This window comes from Scleropages formosus, chromosome 22, assembly GCF_900964775.1.
Source record: "Scleropages formosus chromosome 22, fSclFor1.1, whole genome shotgun sequence".
Classification (NCBI taxonomy): Eukaryota; Metazoa; Chordata; class Actinopteri; order Osteoglossiformes; family Osteoglossidae; genus Scleropages; species Scleropages formosus.
The window spans coordinates 6,923,958-6,942,241 of record NC_041827.1 but is presented as its reverse complement, the minus strand read 5'-3'; the positions used below and the strand labels follow the sequence as shown (position 1 = coordinate 6,942,241).

General features: G+C 43.7%; 1 protein-coding gene across 2 annotated transcripts in view; it reads right to left on the bottom strand.

The window, feature by feature from the left end:
- cacnb3a (calcium channel, voltage-dependent, beta 3a) overlaps positions 1–8,569 on the bottom strand; it is a 48,555-nt gene extending 39,986 nt beyond the window's left edge. The window contains exons 1-2 of one of the 2 annotated variants that reach the window (XM_018725910.2): positions 7,852–8,569; positions 5,795–5,887 (exon numbers count right to left, since the gene is read on the bottom strand). In XM_018725910.2, coding sequence (XP_018581426.2) covers positions 5,795–5,887; positions 7,852–7,923 — 165 coding nt within the window. In that variant the 5' untranslated portion in view covers positions 7,924–8,569. The remainder of the gene's footprint in view (positions 1–5,794; positions 5,888–7,851) is intronic. The other variant, XM_018725912.2, reaches the window with a different exon arrangement.
- Between the last annotated feature and the right edge of the window lie 9,715 nt (positions 8,570–18,284).

Genomic DNA, 18,284 nt, shown 5'->3' with positions numbered 1-18,284 from the left:
CTGGGGTGCCTTGTGACAGATTGGCGTCCCATCCTGGGTGTGTCCCCTCCCCCTCCAGCCCTTCGCCCTGAGCTGCTGGGTTAGGCTCCGGTTCCCCGCAACCCCCTATGGGACAAGCGGCTCAGACAGTGTGTGTGTGTAGTACCTTCATTCCACAGCTAACAATGCAGTGGGCTTTGTGGTAGTCAAAGGTGGTAAGGGGCCTGCTTGAGCACCACAACTTCTACCCCAGTAAAGGCTGATTTCAACAGCAAGTGGAAAGACAGGATGCTGAGATAAATTTCACATAGCAGCTCCAAGCGGCCACACGGGGACACTTCTGTTTCACTGAAACCGTGTGGTGTCTGCAGAGTGGTGTGTGACCTGAAATGGTATAAAAATCAAACTCTTTATCCTCTTTTGGTGAGCCACAGCAGGCAGAAGCCCACTCTGAATCCACTGCAAAGCTGAGACTCCAAACAACCTTTTTCCCTTGCTTAAAGCGCCATTACTCAGTAACCCTGAAATAGAGATGGAGCTGTCAGTTAAAGGAAACTCCTTATCTGCTGAGTAAACGTGGTGACAGGCGTTTCTGGCAGGAGAATTCATGCCACTTCGGATACAAATGCCACAACTGAGCTTCGACCCTGAGGGACAATCTTAGAGGACTGCTTCAAAGCGGCTTACCATGCATTAACATGAGTTATTAATATATATATATATATACACACACACCCATTAAAAATAACTACATGGCACGACTAACATGTGTCATTAAATGAATACTGTACCTGTTTCTGAAACCCTCAACTAAATGTGGGTTACATTACGCAACTAAACCCAAAACCCAAGTATGCCGGGTTTGAAGAACAGAAAGCAGAAGGTATGAACCACCCTCCCATGTGGCTCTACCAGTTAAGGTGTTCACACACTTGGTATTATCAACCATGGTTCAAGTCTATGCTGCTCAAATAAAGATGAAATGCTTCCATTGTGGATGCTGGAGCTAAAGTACTGTGTGATGGCTGACTATAGCCAAGCAGGGCAACTGGTTTGTCAGATGCATGAGAATTCCAGAAATAGGATTGTTAGAAATGTGTACATTGACAAAGCATTGCTATATAAAAGCTAAATATTTTTAATTAATTTGCCCCCAGCATTGCTACAGGCTGTTTGAGAGACATCAGAGATGTGCGCATCTTTCAAAGGTATATCAGAATATGGTGTTGCTTTTCCGGGGGGTGCAGTGGCGCAGTGGGTTGGGCCACAGTCCTGCTCTTCGGTGGGTCTGGGGTTCGAGTCCCGCTTGGGGTGCCTTGCGGCGGACTGGCGTCCCGTCCTGGGTGTGTCCCCTTCCCCCTCCGGCCTTACGCCCTGTGTTACCGGGTAGGCTCCGGTTCCCTGTGACCCCGTATGGGACAAGCGGTTCTGAAAATGTGTGTGTGTGTGTGTGTGTGTGTGTGTGTGTGTGTGTGTGTGTGTGTGTGTGTGTGTGTGTGTGTGTGTGTGTGTGTGTTGCTTTTCCTACTTTCTTTGTCTGAAAAATTGTATTTGAAGCCACAAGTTCCAAAGAAATGTAAAAAATGCAGACACATTGAAACAAAGATTATGAAAAATAACATGCAATGACTGGATAGTATAACTAACCTACCACTATCTACAACCGTTTGCCAAGTGTAGGTTTGTGGTCGTCCAGAAGGTATTCCAGAAGCACGGGGTGTGAGGTAGGGTACACCTTGGCTGAGGGGTGCCAGCCCAACGCAAAACAATCAAAGAGACACATTCACTGACACATACTGAGGGCAATTTGGAGTTACAAATTCACCGAAAACATGTGGGACTCGGGAAAGAAACCAGAGCACATAGAGAAACAAGACAGGAACAATAGGAAAAGTCTACACACAATGACCGAGGATCAAGCACATATCTGATCATGCTGCCCAGGTTCTGCGAGACACCAGCGCTACCCACAGTGCCACCATGCAACTATACAACATAATTACAGAAGTAAATCTGGGATACACAACAGGATAGGCATGGCATTGGAAGCAAAAAAGGAACAGGACAACTGTACATTAAAATAGGTTAACACTTGAGATCATAGATGGCAAATGAATCTCATGAATCAGAAGTGAGTTATAAGGGAATATTAGAAATGTCATTAAATACCTGACCATTATAATTAATGGTCTGTTATATATAAAATGTCGACTCAGCCATTTCTCATGTTTTCTGATCTGGCTATTGTTTCTGAGGATCCATGATGTGCTGCTTGGAATTCATATGCTTTCTGCCACCTTCTCTGGATCTACTATAAGATGTACATTTAATGCTCACACCCAACACACACCCATTTGTTTCAAATCGAAAACCTCTGCTCTTTTGCTTTCCATAAAGAATGCATTATTATTATTATTATTATTATTATTATTAGTAGTAGTAGTAGTAGTAGTAGTAGTATGTCACAATAGTTTTTATTGGCGCTCACTGTAAAAGTGCTCTCACTCAGTAGCAATCAGGACTGCATTGATCCAAAAAAGACAGGCGTACAATGAGGAGAATTTATGCTGTACAGGAAGGTTAACGGAAACTGAAATCCTGGTCATGTGAAAGGAGATGGAGGCTGAATTGCAGTGCTGGTTCGCCAGCTTGCAGGCAAAAGCGCAGATGGGCAGAGGCCAGAATGACAATGTGGGGGGGGGGCGGTAATGCGAGTTAAACGGATGTCAGAGAAGAGTTTATGATTTGCCCTGGAGGGCCAAGGAGAGGAAGCAAGCATCTCAAGTTTCCAAAAAGCAGGAAAATGGAAGGTGGATCACTTTACATGGTCTGGCAGTTTGTGAGATTCATTCACTGTACCCAGGCCAGGGTGCTGTCCTTATAGGTGCTATGAGTGCTCTCTGTCCAAGGGCAGGGGGTTGAGATGGGGGAGTTAGTATCAATGTCAGGAAGGGAAAGTAAGGGTCAGACTCAGCAATGAACTGACAGCAAAGCTGATCCATATTTTTCCCTCTTTGGTTTTTCAATAGGGGGATTGTATTTTTGTTTAACAAAGGACACTGAATAATTAAAGACTGACAAAAATATTTAGAATCAAAAATTATATCAAAAGCATGACCTTACATCCATCTATTGCATGGATAAGCACAGGGCATCAGGGAGGATACACCCCGCACAGGTCACCAGTCTACTGTAGGGCAGCCACACACACTTTTGTTCTCTCACACATACACACAGTAAGGTCAGTTTAGTTACCACACACACACACACACACTGTCAGAACCGCTTGTCCCATACGGGGTCACGGGGAACCGGAGCCTACCCGGCAACACAGGGCGTAAGGCCGGAGGGGGAAGGGGACACACCCAGGACGGGAGTTTAGTTACCAGTTGACCTGAAACACAACTTTGGACAGTGGAAGGACACCCACGCTCACATGCAAACTCCACACAGATTGAAAGCCATATCAGAACCCACAGCCTAGACACTGAGGCACCTGCTGTGACACCATACTGCCCAATGACATTACAGTTACATGACACTGTATGATGGAATACAAATAGAAAGTTTAAGTCTATGTTTTTAAGACAAGTACATTTCAGTTAAACAGTGTGTCTTAAGCATCAGCATCATCAATTTTATACTACCTCCAAGGAAAGTTCTCATATCTTTGAGCCTTAAAAGTAATTCTGTGATGTGTAGGCATGCAAAATTACTGTTTAAAACTATAGTCACACATTTATCCCTTCTAGTGCTGATGTCGCAGAGTTTCAAAGTGTTTTCAGTCCCCATGTTGTCTGTTTGGAGTTTGTATGATCTTCCTGTGTTTGCATGGGCTTTCTCTGAGTGCTCTAGTTTCCTTCCACAGTTCAAAAATATTTGTCAGGTGAACTGGAGACCTGAAACTGCACACAGTGTGTAAGTGTGTAATGGTGGTTGCTTTGCACCCCATCCAGACTTCAGAGCACTGCAACCACACACAAGGACAATCGGTTGCCGGTAATGACTGACTTAATGAATCTGTGCCACCTTTGTAATTTCAAGCCATGGAGTCATGATTGTTGAGTTACCATAGTTCAATAGAAAAACATTTATATCAATCTGAACTCTCCAGCATCCTCTTAGCTCTTCAGTACTACCAGGACCACTCAGCTTGCCATCTTTAACATTTTCTTCTGTACGTTAAGCATGGGCAATTCTCAATTCTATTCAATACAGGGCAATTGTCTACATAGCAGCTACTTTATTACACACGTACCATTTACATTTTATTCATTTACAGTAGCTGATGCTTTTCTCCAAAGTGACTTGCAATGTTAAGGTACTTACAATGATTTACCTATTTATTCAGCTGGGCAATTTTACTGAAGCAATTTTTAGGTGAAGTACCTTTCTCAAGGGTACTACAGCTGGAGGTGCGAATCTAACCTATGACTTTTAGGTCCAAAATCAGTAGCGCTAACCCCTACACTACCAGCTATGCCACAAGCAGGGTTAACTATCACAAATATCACATTAAATATCACAGTGCAGTAGAGCAGTGAAAAAGTATCCTAGGAAGCTGACCCTTTCTCCAGAGCCCCCAAAACCCTGATTTCACAGCCTTAAGAAATTATGAGCATAAATACTGCAGGGGGTTAGATGTTAGGGGGTACAGATTCAGCCATTTTTGTTTTACAGAAATTAATTTAAAACCCTATATCTCAAGTGTGATTCTCCAATTTTCAGCCCTCTCTTAAATAAGGTGCTCTCCCTCCTTACTAGTATCTTGTCTGACCTGAAAGCATTAATTAATAAACAAGATCTGTGGAGGGCAGGGATTTTTGGATGAAAAGCTGCTGTTAAAACACCAATACCGCCCCCTGTTGGACATTTACAGCACTGCACTTCCCTTCTACTGTTGTAATGGAATTGTACTCTGGTACCTTTACCCTGAGAATATAAGGGTATTTATGCACATGTTGGTCAGACAATAAGTAAGACACTTTCTGCTTTATTTTTAAGTAGTTACTAGATTATTCACCACCACTGAACTCCATATGACGAGCAGCTGGTAGCGTGGTGGTTAGAGCTGCTACAGTTAGACCCAAAGGTCTAAGGTTCACTTCCTCTCTCCAGCTGTAGCACCCTTCCACAAAGTACTTCCACTAAATTGTGCCAGTAAAATTGCCCAGCTGTATAAATGGTTAAATAATTGTAAGTAGCTTAACATTATAAGGTACTTTGGAGAAAAGTGTCAGATGAATGTGTTGTTCTGGAACATACTACCATCTACCTGACCATTTTAGTAACTTGAGAAAATATGTCAATCTTCTAGCTTTGGAAGTAGGGGACAATATTTTAACGCACCGCTGCTGCCCCATTACAGCAATGATTCTGTAAATAAATGCATTCTGACTGTCCCCTTGCATGTTTCAAATGTAAACTTTTCTAAAAATTGCTGTCATTGTTATGTTTTAGAGAATTCCATTATACCTTTGGACTTCGGTGCAGCCATTAAATTTAGGGTTAATTCTATGAGTCCCACAACTTTCTCTGGCAGTAACAATTAAAAACACAACTGGATTCCGATCATTTGCCTCCAGTAGACAAAAGCAGAGTGTATTATGCAGTTCATACTTCTTCAGTCATACGGCAGAAAACACAAGGCACACAGGAGTCTATAATACACTCCCAGCACCCAACTCTTTCTGCTTTTCATCGCTCTTTTCATGTATTAAAACAGGACTTTCTGTGCAATCCAGCCACTGACAGCCGTGTTCTGTCCACATTAAAGTGCTTAGACACTGCATAAAGCGAGGCACCGTGACCTTACCTGCCGCTTGATGAAACTGGACGTGGTGTCAGAGGACGTGCTGCCATCCGAGCGTTTGAAGCGGCTTTTGCGTTTGGGCAGCTTCCTAGGAAGCTGTGTCAAAAAAAAAAGTGATTAATATTTACTTTGTAAATTGCTTCTCCTTATTAAGGACACCACAGTCCAGAGGCTATTCCAGAGTCACGGGGCACTGGGCTATAGGGGTAGACCCTGGATGAGATGTTGGTCAACTGCAGGGTAGCCACACACACACACACACACACACACACACACACACACACAATTCAGAATTACTAATCAAACTGAAAAAAAAATGTCTTTGGACTGTGGGAAAAAAACCCTGTTCAGAAGACACACAGACAGAGAGAACATGCAAACTCCACACAGACATATGTCCAAATTACCCACTGTGCCACCATGCTGCAATTATTATTTTTATTATTTATTATTATTATTATTGTCTGGAAAAATAATCACACAAACTTCTGTAATGCGCATTTGACCACGGGCCTTAAAAACTCATTTACATGCAGCAGAAAATCACAATAATGCAGAGCAAAGCAAGGAAAACAAGAGAAAATACTACTAAATAAATAACACTGCACATAACTGGCTGTACTTGCAGAGTGTTATTATACATGAGGAGAGAGAAATTAACAGTTCAGTTGGTGAAATTTCTTCAGGCAGCTACTTAATTTCTACCGCTTTCAGCCTTGTAGGTTTTCGCACTGGTTCATTTGGACTTTCATGTGCAAGATGTAACAGTTTCACTATTTAATTCAGTCTGAATTCAGTCTCTAATAATTTTAGAAGAATTTACCAAGTTGGGTGTTTTCTGATATATTCCCGCTTTTTCGTTCTTCATTACTTACACTACTTCACCTCAGAATGGAAATCTGACGCGCACCGGCTTCTATAACACACAGACTGGGTGGTAACTAATTATTATTATTATTATTATTATTATTAACAATGACATAATTCAATGTTTCGTTGCTTCACGGAGATTTATATATATATACGAACTTGGTAGACGTCGTGAAGCGAAGGGAATGAGGAGAAAAGACATCCCAGATACCGGACAGGCCGGAGACATGTCCTCAAGATTGCGCCTTCGTTAAATGTGAGCAACTTAAAACTCAGTACATGAATGATTAATTTAATTATTTAGTACATTAATGCGCTCGGTCTGCTAAAATAACTCGGACTGAAGCCGTAGGACTCCTGTTGTGAGGACCTCCACAGCTGAGAGCGTCGGAGAGGTGTAGCGTGAGAAAAAATGGCAGGGCGCGCGCACACAGACACACGCAGGCAGGCAGGCAGGCAGGCACGCCACACACACACACACACACACACACACACACACACACACACACACACACACACACACACACACACACACACACACACACACACACACACACCGGGTAGCCACCGCATGGAGTGTAGGCTGTAATCAAATGAATGTCCGTTATATAAACTTGCACGCAATGGCGCCCTGAGCCTGAGCAGCCGGCACACGGCTACAGGTGAGTCGAGCCCAACTACACACTCGCAAACATCATACTGCTCTTCACAGTGTATAGCTACAACCATAACAGGCCCTGCCGAATGGCTGTGTTGCTCTTAATTTAATAATTTTCCCCTTGTGCTTTTGTGTGGAAACTAAGCAGTCAAGGCAATCGATTTCAAATCAGAAAGTGGAGGCTAGCTTGCCTTTTAAAAAACACAAAATTGCAGCCTGCACTCGATGGTTTGACAGAGGCCTGGGGTGTGGCGGAAAAACATTTTAAAAGAAACAAAATGTCATTCAAATGTAATATAACCCTTCTACAACGACTGAAGTAATGAGAGTGGGCGCGCGCCGCGCCGATGCCCGGTCCTTCGCCACACAGTCAGGCGCAGCTGAGGAGCGCTCGCGCTCGCATGATGCACATGCAAACTGCATCCCGGTCCCTGAGAGCGGGAAGCGCGCGGCGACAGCGACGGCGGCTGCGGCGGCAGCTCGTCTTCGTCCTGGCGAGCTCCCGCGCACACAATAGAAAGCACATGCTTACCTGGAAATAATTCGCCTGAGAGCCGCCAGACAGGGGATCTGCGGAAGATTTGGACATGTTCACTTGCACCATCTATTTAAAAGCGCAGTAAGGCGGGTTCTTAACACACACACACACAACACACGGGGGTTACTGGAAGGAGCCGTGACACGAAACGTGTCGATGTGCAGAGCAGAGGAAGCGCTCCGTTTCATCGTATCGCAGCGACGGGGGGTGTCGAGGGGGTACCTTTATCGTCCACTCGCGCGAGAAGCACCTTTAAAAAGCATACTAATAAGAAAACAAAATTACTCCCCCCTTTCAAAATATATTTTTTTTAACTATCGGTTCGTGCTGTCGCATGAATAACCGCCTCACGTATGTATCTTCGGAGCTCTCTCATTCTCGCGCGCACTCTCTCCGCACACACGCACGCACACGCAGAGGGAGAGAGTACGATCGCGGAACCGTTTCTCTCAGTATGTCACTTGGAGCGCATTGCTACCTTTCCTTCGCTTATGGCTCGCCCCGACACCTTTATCTTTAAATATTACTTTGCATTCAAATTCAGCTGAATATGTGGATTAAACACATGATTCCGCTCGCTGCGTGCGGGAACGCACCCCTGGACTGGAGAGAGCGCTCGCGCAGCTCTCCCCCGTCTCGCGACTATGAGCTCGCGGTGTAAATAGGAGACAGCGAGGACGCCCGAAGGCTGAGAGAGACCCGCGGGCACGAGCGCCGCGCACGAGACTCGCCCTCTGCTGCTGCTGCTGCAGCACAGTGTCGGGGTTGCAGCAGTTTCCACGCAGCTATGAGGCAGACGCGCGCGGCCCAGTGGGACGGAGGGAGCAGATGATGAGGATGAGCCAACGGCGCAGAGCCGCTTTGGCTGGAGGCTGCGATGCCAAAGCAAAAAAAAAGAAAAAAAAAAGGTTATCTTAGCTCACACCTTTGTTACTACTGTACACTGCTACATACTCTCCTTCACAATGATTTACCCAGTAATTGTAGAGCATGGCATTCTTACTGTACTAATTCAGGGGTAAGTACAGCTCTCAAGGGTTCTGCAGCAGAAAACAGATTCAGACCAAGAAAGTTGTTTTCACCACTACGCCACCTGCTGCCCACAATGATCCGGTTGTTACGTAACACGATATTGCTGCAGGAGTGGGATTCGAAAAGAGACGTTTGAGAGAGCATTTGCCTTCAGTGCTTATGAACTCTTTGGGCACGTTTTGGAGGAAGGCAGGCAGCTGACAGAAATGAAGAGAAGCAACCTTTGAATGCACAGATGGCACTCCAGCCCCCGAGGGGCTCCCTGCATCACCTGGAAAAAGGAACTGGAAGTCCCGGCGGAACATTACCCATAGGTCAGCTTTTCCCCTTCTCTGGAGGAAGGCGAGTGTTTCACGGCCAGGCACAGACACGCAGTCTGCGGGAGACGTGCTGCCCTTGTGGATACCCAGCTGTCATGGTACCGCGGTTTGTATATTTCAGTCAAATCTGTGCACGCTGCTTCCGTCGAGCTGCACCAGTCGGAAGGAGCTCCGTTTGCTATGAATAAATGTGCCATCTAATTAAAATCAGTGCCAAGAGAGAAATCTGTAGAAAATAAAGTCACTGTATAATGGTTTATGCTCTACAGGCAGCTCACGAGCTCCCAGCACTTCCAGTGCTTTGTGGGAAAGGGCAGCAACCACACGTGAGTGGGAACATTTGTTGGACGCCAGAGAGCTGTACTCTGTCCGAGACAGTAAGGAGAGGGGGCTAAGATACCATAAGTGTTCATGTAATCATTCATGTACACTTTTACCTTGTGTTACAAAAGTCGGTTACACATTTTCAAAGATGCAAACATTTCCCATTTCAGTTCTTCTTTTTTAGTAGCACTTTTTAAAATTCCTCTGTTGCAGAGCAAAAAAAAAAAAAAAAAACAGGCTCCATTTCTACTTGCTACGCTGTTCATGAAAAGAGAATTATTTTTAAAAATGTAATCATTTCATGAATTTTTATAATGAATTTTCACTTTGTTATACTTTTTATCTTCTTTTGTTTCAACAGAACCTAACTTGGGAATAAATCAAGGGATTAAACCATATTATTAAGATTTTATAAACTGATTTAGTGGTTGCACTTACAGACTTCTGTTTCCAATGGTTTGTGTAAGTTGCAGCACAAGTGTGTACGCATGCACTGTGATATGTATGCATAAGATCTTTGCAGAGATTAAATGAATGATTAATCAGAATGCACTGTCACTACATGTTTAGGGGAAATATAATGAATACACTAATAACACCAACTTTAGTCTAAAGAAATGATGTCAAAACAGAAAGGAAAAATCACCGGGTTTTGAAATCTATTCTTTTAGTCTGTAGTTCATGTTCTAGAGAAAGAGTTTACTGGGGATCCTCAAACAATGCAGTAAAATACATTTGGTGGTCCGGTGAAAATATGACAACACCCTGGTGAAATAACATTAGCCAGTATTGGGAGATGAGATGCACTGAGTCCATGAATGGTGTGTAACTGTATTCTCAGAATTAAAACTGAAAGAGCATATTCCTGTATTGTGCCTGATGTATGAGTCATAGCTGTGGTGCAGGAGGAGCTGTTGGACATCAGTTGTTTACGTTTACTTTTTTTGCTGGCACGATCCTGTCTCTTCGATAGCGCCGACCTACAGTGTATTGCTAACACATGCAGACAATGGCTTTCATGAGACTGTGTGGCTGCAAATAAAAGGTACAAGGGATCTCATTTTTCCATCACTTCAATTTGTGACACTAATGCTGACAATAAGGGTTGTGCTGTCAAACGTGGTTCAAATCCAGCTCAGTCTGTGCTGAGTTTGCTTGTTCTCTCTGTGTTTGCACAGGATTGCATGGGGTGCTTCTTTCCTCCCAAAATGCAAAGACTGCTCTGAATTTCCTGTAGTCTATGTGTGTGTGTGTGTGTGTGTGTGTGTGTGGGCTCCAGACTACTGCAACACATGGTTCAGAGAAGTGCCTATTCATAATGAATTCACAAAATAATAAGTAAATGTTTAAATAAATAAGTGTGTTTAAAACTACCAATTTATTGTGGGTTAATATATGGATCTTATACAAAAATGTTTAAAATATTTATAGATATTTGTAAATATTTGCAATACATATTGTATATGAATACCTATTTCAATGCACAACATTTCAGCTAACAAATAAGTTATTAGTTGTGGCAGTTTTACAACAAGCATTTGATTCAATGGGGACATTACATACATACATACATATGTATGTGGGGATTATTTTATGTAATAACACTGGTGTCTGTTACTCTACCTTTTGAATAAATGTTTAAAAATTCCAGAAAGAAATCACTTTCCTGGGCTTTGTGTTATTTTTTGAGAGCAGGAAGCAAGCCAGTATTTTGACTGATTTTGACCATTCTGACTTGTGGAACTATATTAAGATCTGTGCTGTGCTGTACTGTCATTCCAACCCTTCCTACTTCACGCTGCTTCATGCAGATGTTCATGCAGATGTTCTGCTTTGCTGGGGGCTTCGTAATACGACTGGTCGCCCACGGTTGTAATGTCCGCTCTGCGCCACCAGAGGGAGCCAAGAGCGCAGCTCCAGTATGTGACATGGAAAAGGAAGGACTCCTTTCATTCCATGGAAAAAAATAGAAAACAACTTTTGTAATTGACTTTATTCTCATGTTGGTACATTACAATTAATTAGATGTAAAGGCTTAATTGCAAGTTATTTCAAAATGCAAAAATATGAAAGCGAGACGTACCTTGTTTGCCCTGTTTCATCTTTTTAATAATGTGTTTTGGTGTTGTAATATACAGCCCTGATGTTTTTCTTTTTGATATGGTTGTAGAATGCTCTTTTTCTCCCTTTGGCATTCATTAACAACGCATTATAACTTTATCGCATTAATCTCAAAATATTTTATATTTGAAGACGAATTTTCCAAAAGATAATAATAGTGTTTTAATAATAGTTAATGGACAGATTGTAAAATACAGTAGTAGGCCAAATGTTGCTGTTATAAATGTTTTTCAGGAAGAAATGAAAAATAGAGAAATGACTAAAAAAAAGAAATTTACGTCTGATCTATAAATATCAGTTTCCACCATTTTAAAAAGTTTTGAAAAGACGAACCGGGCGCCCCCTAGTGGTCACAGTGTCACCGACTCAGCCTCCCTTCACTCGCTGCTGAATTGCAGGACTGCTGCATTAGTGGAACTAAATCTGAATTAAAAACCCAAGCAGGTTGTGGAGCATTTAGAGAAATATTCAGAGGCAAAAGATTTATTTAGGAACTTCTCCATCGACGCACCCGAGTCCCTCCAGCCCGGTTTCTCCGTTGACGAGCGCAGCCAATATGCAGCTTTTCCCCGCGCCGCCAGGGGGCGCTCAGGTGAACGTGAGCCAAGTGCAAAGGCAACGGGCAGAGTGAGTGTGTGGTGTGTGTGGTGTCAGGGCTGGTGTGTGTGATGTGTGTGGTGTGCTGTGTGTGGGAGGGGGGGTGCAGATGTAGATTTAGAGTGCTCCTTGTCAGCTGTGTCCTCTTCAAATAATGTCATAAAATATACTGACAATGTATAATGTGAACTATTAAAATAAAAATCACTGCACAGGGGGCAGGGATAATGACAAAAAAGAAAAGGGAATAAAAAGCAACAAGCACGCATTCCTTTCCCTCCTCACTTGCCTCCTCTCGAAGTCTCTTCAAGTCTTGATTTCGGTTTCTGGAGACTGCAACGCGTGATCTGGCCTCTCTCAAAGCGATCCTGAAGACAGTTGCTGAAGGGCAGCCGGTTCCGAGATATCGAACAAAGTAAGATGTGCCAAGATCACATTATATGGGATTTAAATCACTTTCTGCATATTTGACTACGGGTCGTTTGCGCACTTCCAGTTTGCCGGTAGCAATCTGTAGCGGTACAGGGCAGTGGTTTGTTCTCGATTGCTCTTTTTTGGAGAACTTCTGCTGCTGTGTGAAGCCTTCTCGGCACAAAAATAGTTTTTAGTGACTGAACAAGGTATTGGCACAGAGTAAATTAACCTCTGGAAAGCTGTCCCTCATTGTAAACACATCTACGTATGAATCTCATACACCGGAGGCCCGACCACAGTGGGAAAGTATCTGGGAACGTTCTGTTCGTATTTAGATGCCTTTTAAAATGCTAGAATTTTTAACATTTTGTGTTTTCTTTTTTTTTTTCTGTTTACCCTTATTAAGCTGACGTTTGCTGCAATGAGCGTCTATGCACGGTAATTTCGCTGATCAGATTGACTGACAGAAACGCAGCACCTTAGATTGAAATACCGTTGCCAGGCAACAGTCCATTGCTTGAGCAATGAGAGGCAATTGTTTTGATGGTAATTTGGGAAGGCTGGAAACATGCGCTGATATCTGCTATATTTAAAAGGAACACGTTGCCATTTCACGGTTGCTGAGGCCGAAAACTCGAGGAAAAGGGCAATGAATGACAATCATAACAAACTTTAGCAATCAGACGCCAATCCTAGGAATTTCCTATGAACCCCTTTAAAGACAAACTGATGATGATGATACGTGATTTAGTTTAAATCTAATTCTGATGCCATAAATGGCATAATCAGTGATTCAGATGGCTTATTGTCCTTCCTGCAAAGCACTGTAAAGAGTATTATTGTCACATGTCCAAAAAGGCCTTTTAAGGAGCATATGCAGCTTATCAGCTTGTATCTGGGTGGTGTTTTCACTCTTATGTTTCTTTTACCATGTTAACTTGAAACTTTATTCTGTAAATGTGGAGGAGGGGCACTTGAGCACTTGAGAGGTAAATGTCACATCATTTCTGGAAGCACCACACACTGGTCCAGTATCACTAATAGCCGTAATGTCCGTGTTGTGTTTATCAGCACGCTTCCTAATAGTCACCTAATGCGTCCCCACCCCCTCAGGAAGTAGTTAATGCACCCTGGATTATTCCTCCAGACGCTGGTTCAGGAAAAATTGAACACAAGTCACATTAACATCATGAATGGTGCCACTGCTTGAAGTGTCTCCTTACGAGAGAAAAGTTTAGGTTTTATATATATGGGGACAACTGGTAGTGGAGTGGTTAGAGCTGCTGCCTTTGAATGCAGAAGTTGCAGGTTCCAATCCCACTTCCAGCTGTAATACCCTTAAGCAAGGTACTTACCTTAAATTACTCCAGTAAAATTACCCAGCTGTATAAATGAGTAAGTAATTGACAGCTTGTTATAATTGTAACCTTAACATGGTAGGTGGTGTTGGAGAAAAGCTAAATGAATCAATGTACATTCACTCCCCATGACAAAAAAAACATTTGTAATAATATAATTGGTGTAGAAATTCCAGAGCCCTATCACTGATTTGCTATTGTTGTACTTTAACCCATAAAGCATTGAACTTATTACTGTCTTTTATCACCGGTGGTGGTTTGTTTAACAGTAATGGTCTTTGTAGATCTCGCTGTACAACGGAAGGCACCAAGAAGCCTTGAGATCCCAGAATGCAGCTGCAAAAGAGCTCGATCATTTTCCTTTGTTTGTGTATTAGGATGTGTGTGTGTGTGTGTGTGTGTGTGTGTGTGTGTGTGTGTGTGTGTGTGTGCACACTTCAGCAACACAACTGGTCAAAGAGTAGCAAAGCACTGAGCCCCACCCTAAGGCAACAGTGCACTGGCGAAGGGCACAGACTGGGGCCCAGCAACGCAGAGCCATTTGTCAGCTGAGCTCTGAGCAAACAGCGCCTTATTTACTCTGCCTTTTAAACATTCCGGTCCGCCTCGCCGTGCCGAAGTGCAGCACCGGGAGCCATCACACACGAGCGCAGTTGCGCTTGCTGCAGTGCGGCTGCGCTGTTTGTTCCGCCCGTGCCACTCGGTCCCGGCAGCCATTGTGCGCGGCGTCGTTCTCGGGGGCCGCTCACCTTCCACGCGGAGCTCCTGCCCGGGCGGCCCCTGAACGCCGTCTTTGTCACGAGCGACCCGCCGCCGTTCGCCTGCGCTTCGGATTCTTTCTGCGTTGGGAGATGTACGTTTGCGCAGATTCCAAAAAAAACATTTAGGAGGAGACATTTCTCTTTTGTGGGGGGTGCGGTGGTGCAGCCGGTTTGACTGGGTCCTGCTGTCTGGTGGGTCGGGGGTTCGAGTCCCGCTTGGGGTGCCTTGCAACGGACTGGTGTCCCATCCTGGGTGTGTCCCCTCCCCCTCCAGCCTTGTGCCATGTGTTGCCGGGATAGGTTCCGGTTTGCCGCGACCCCTGCTTGGGACAAGCGGTTTCAGTGCATGTGTGTGTGCATTTCTCCTTCTTTTTCTTTCCACTTATCTCATCCTCTAAGTCAAGTTACGTGTCCCTTGTCTGAACTAACATCTATGTCATAACCCCACATAATGGCACAGCAGGTAGTTCTGGTGCAGGTTTGAGTCCAGACTCACATTTCAACCTGTCTCTGTCTGTATGGAGTTCACACGTCTTTCGTGTGTTCTCATGTGTTCACATGGTTTTCCTCTGGGAGCTCTACTTTCCTCCCAAATTTACATTTATTTCATTCAGCCAATGCTTTTCTCCACAGCAGCTTACAATGTTAGGCCACTGACAGATGTTCACCCTTGTAAACAGCTGGGCAATTTTTACCGGAACAATTCACATAAGCACGTTGCTCGATGCTCCTATAGGATCCTGGAGGAAGGATTCAAACCCATGGCCTTCGAGTCCAAAGGCAAGAGCCCTAACCACTACGAGACTAGCTGGCCACCTGCTAAAGACATGTGTTTCAGGGTAACTGGTGAGCCTAAACCGCCTGTAGTGTGTATGTGTGTGTGTGTGTGTGTTACCTGTCTCTGCTGTGTAAATCGGTTAATGACTGTAGGTAATAAAGTATACCTATTAGGGTAGGCCACCTTGGAGAAAGGTGTCCGCTAAATACTAATTAATAACACAAACTTTTGTTTTTAAATTTAAATTTCGGAATAATAAATTAAATCACAGTATGCTAGTCACACCCTTTGTGTCACGAACCTTCCATGATTTTTGCTCTTTTTGGACGATTGTGTCAACATTTATACGTTTTGCCTTGTTAAAAAGATTGACCACAAGTTCTCTCTGAAACGACGAAACCCGTCTTGATATTTGGCGCAAAGCAGCCGTGTATTCTTCTAAACTTGTCTCGCTGCCATTTCACTGTAAAGCCTGTCGGTGCTGCTATTAAAGTGCATTGACCACGGTAAAAAACAAAATTAGGCCTCGTGCTTCATTTTTTCATCCGGTTTATGGGAAGTACAGGAAAACTGACAACACCAAGGAATGTTGACTAGTGAGAATAACACTTTAGTGTGTGTGAAGCATTGCATTCATTTTACATCAATCTGGTGGCATCTCTCTGTGTGCTGTGAACAGCTAATTCTCGCACATTGTTAGCAATTTTGTGGTATTACTCTTGTGCTGTGAATGGGGCTCAGTGTGCACTGTTGCTCTGCTGGAATTTTGCCTCCAGGACGGAGGAAAATATTTTCTGCTAAATAATTATAAGCAGGTTGATTTCACTGTGTCCTGCATAGATACACAATCTACTGTTACTGTATGATTACTAATATGAATGATGTTTTCATATCTTTGCCCAGGAGGGGTGGACATCCAGTGGCACTCGGACCCCCACAGGATTTTTTTTCTCCCTTCTTGCTTTTCGGTTCAGAGTTTTTTTGTTCCTTTCCTCCGTGGCCAGTCAGCTCACTTAGAGCTTTAATAACTGCATTGTTATTAGAGTAATCTCACGTATAGCCAAGCTTTCATTTATATTATGCCTCTGACCCTTTGTTCAGCACTCTGTGTCACTGTGTGAGAAGAGCGCTCTATAAAAAGTAAACTGAATTGAATTGAATGCTGTAATATTATCAATAGCCAGGATGCAATCGCAGTTATTGTTTTAGGCAGCAGAAATCAATACAGTCAATAAACATCTTAATGAATATGCTGATTTCGGGTACATGCAGATTAAGACTCACATTCAAAATGCGGTGAAAATCCATAAAGTAAACATGGCAATTTCACTATTTTCCACTGATGTCAGTTTGTGACACATTTTGATTTACAAGTCTCATTTACAGAGCTGTTATCTAAGAGGCCGTAAAGCATTTTCATGATTTTCCAGGAGTCTAATCCTGGATATAGATAGGAGATTTCAGGCACAGGTGGAGAAGCGAAGCTTCCTTTAAGTTCCCTTTTTCGCTGGGCAGCGGAGCTGATGCTGTACAATGAAAGCTCTGATTTACAACAGCCATCGTCACTCTCTCATAGTTCTGCTCAGAATTGTAATTATTGACTTACATTTATATTTACAACGCAGCTTTAGTAGCTTTCTCCGTAATGTGAACGTGCGCTTTACATTCTGTGCTCTTCCTTTTTTTCGGGGCAGGGGCCCGATTTCTGGGTTTGTTTAACTTCTGCCTTTGACACTTGTTTGATAACAGGCAGAGAAAGGGATTGTGGTTTCAAGGTTATGTGGCTCGTTAAAAATAAACAGACATGGTGATGCATGTTCTGGACACTAAACACACACACGCACACACACACACACACACACACACACACACACACACACACACACACACACACACACGCACACACAGAGAGCACACTTTGATGTTTCTCCCTAGATGGTGGTGCTTTCTAGGCGACTTTTCGCTGCCAGCAGAGCATGAGGCTGCCCTCGGTCTGAGGGAACTGGTTTATCCTGATTCCAAAGCTGCCCCACACCAACGGCCAGGACATTTGGAGCCACGTCTCTGCGTAATCCTCCGAGCGCGGCACGCTCGCTCTCTTCTTTTGACCTCAGCGGTACGAATGGACACTCTCTAAACCGTGTTTTATGATACAGTTTTGCATTTCTTCCTGCCAACACACACAGAAAGGTTTCTATTTCTGCTCAGCATGTGCAGTGATTATAGGGAAGTGGTAAATCCCTGCTCAGTGCTGAACTATATAAACTCAGTGCTTCATCTTGTGTCCTCCAAAGCCACTGCCAGATAGCGATGCCGTCCACAGTAGGAAAAGAGCTACCTAACAGATGCTTTTCATTGTGGTGAAACAACTACGTCCAACCGGTCCTTCGCAGCTTCTTGTCGCGCTGTTCAGCCTAGCGATTGTAATAGAAACAATTCCACACGCTGCACAAACACTGCGTTACGCTAGATGCGGCCTACAGCAGCCTTTGCGCACAAGTAAGCGAGCGGCGTGAGCTCCCCTCCGAACAGAACCGGTAACGAAGACACAAGCACCATATTCCTCCACATTTAACTGTGATATTCATAATGTGCATTTCAAGTCATATGAATATAGGTACTTTGAACAGCAGCAAGAAAACACGCAACACACCACACACACAGAATACCAGCTGTAACTGACAGAAGAAAGCAGTACTTGAGACAAATATTTGCTTTTTTT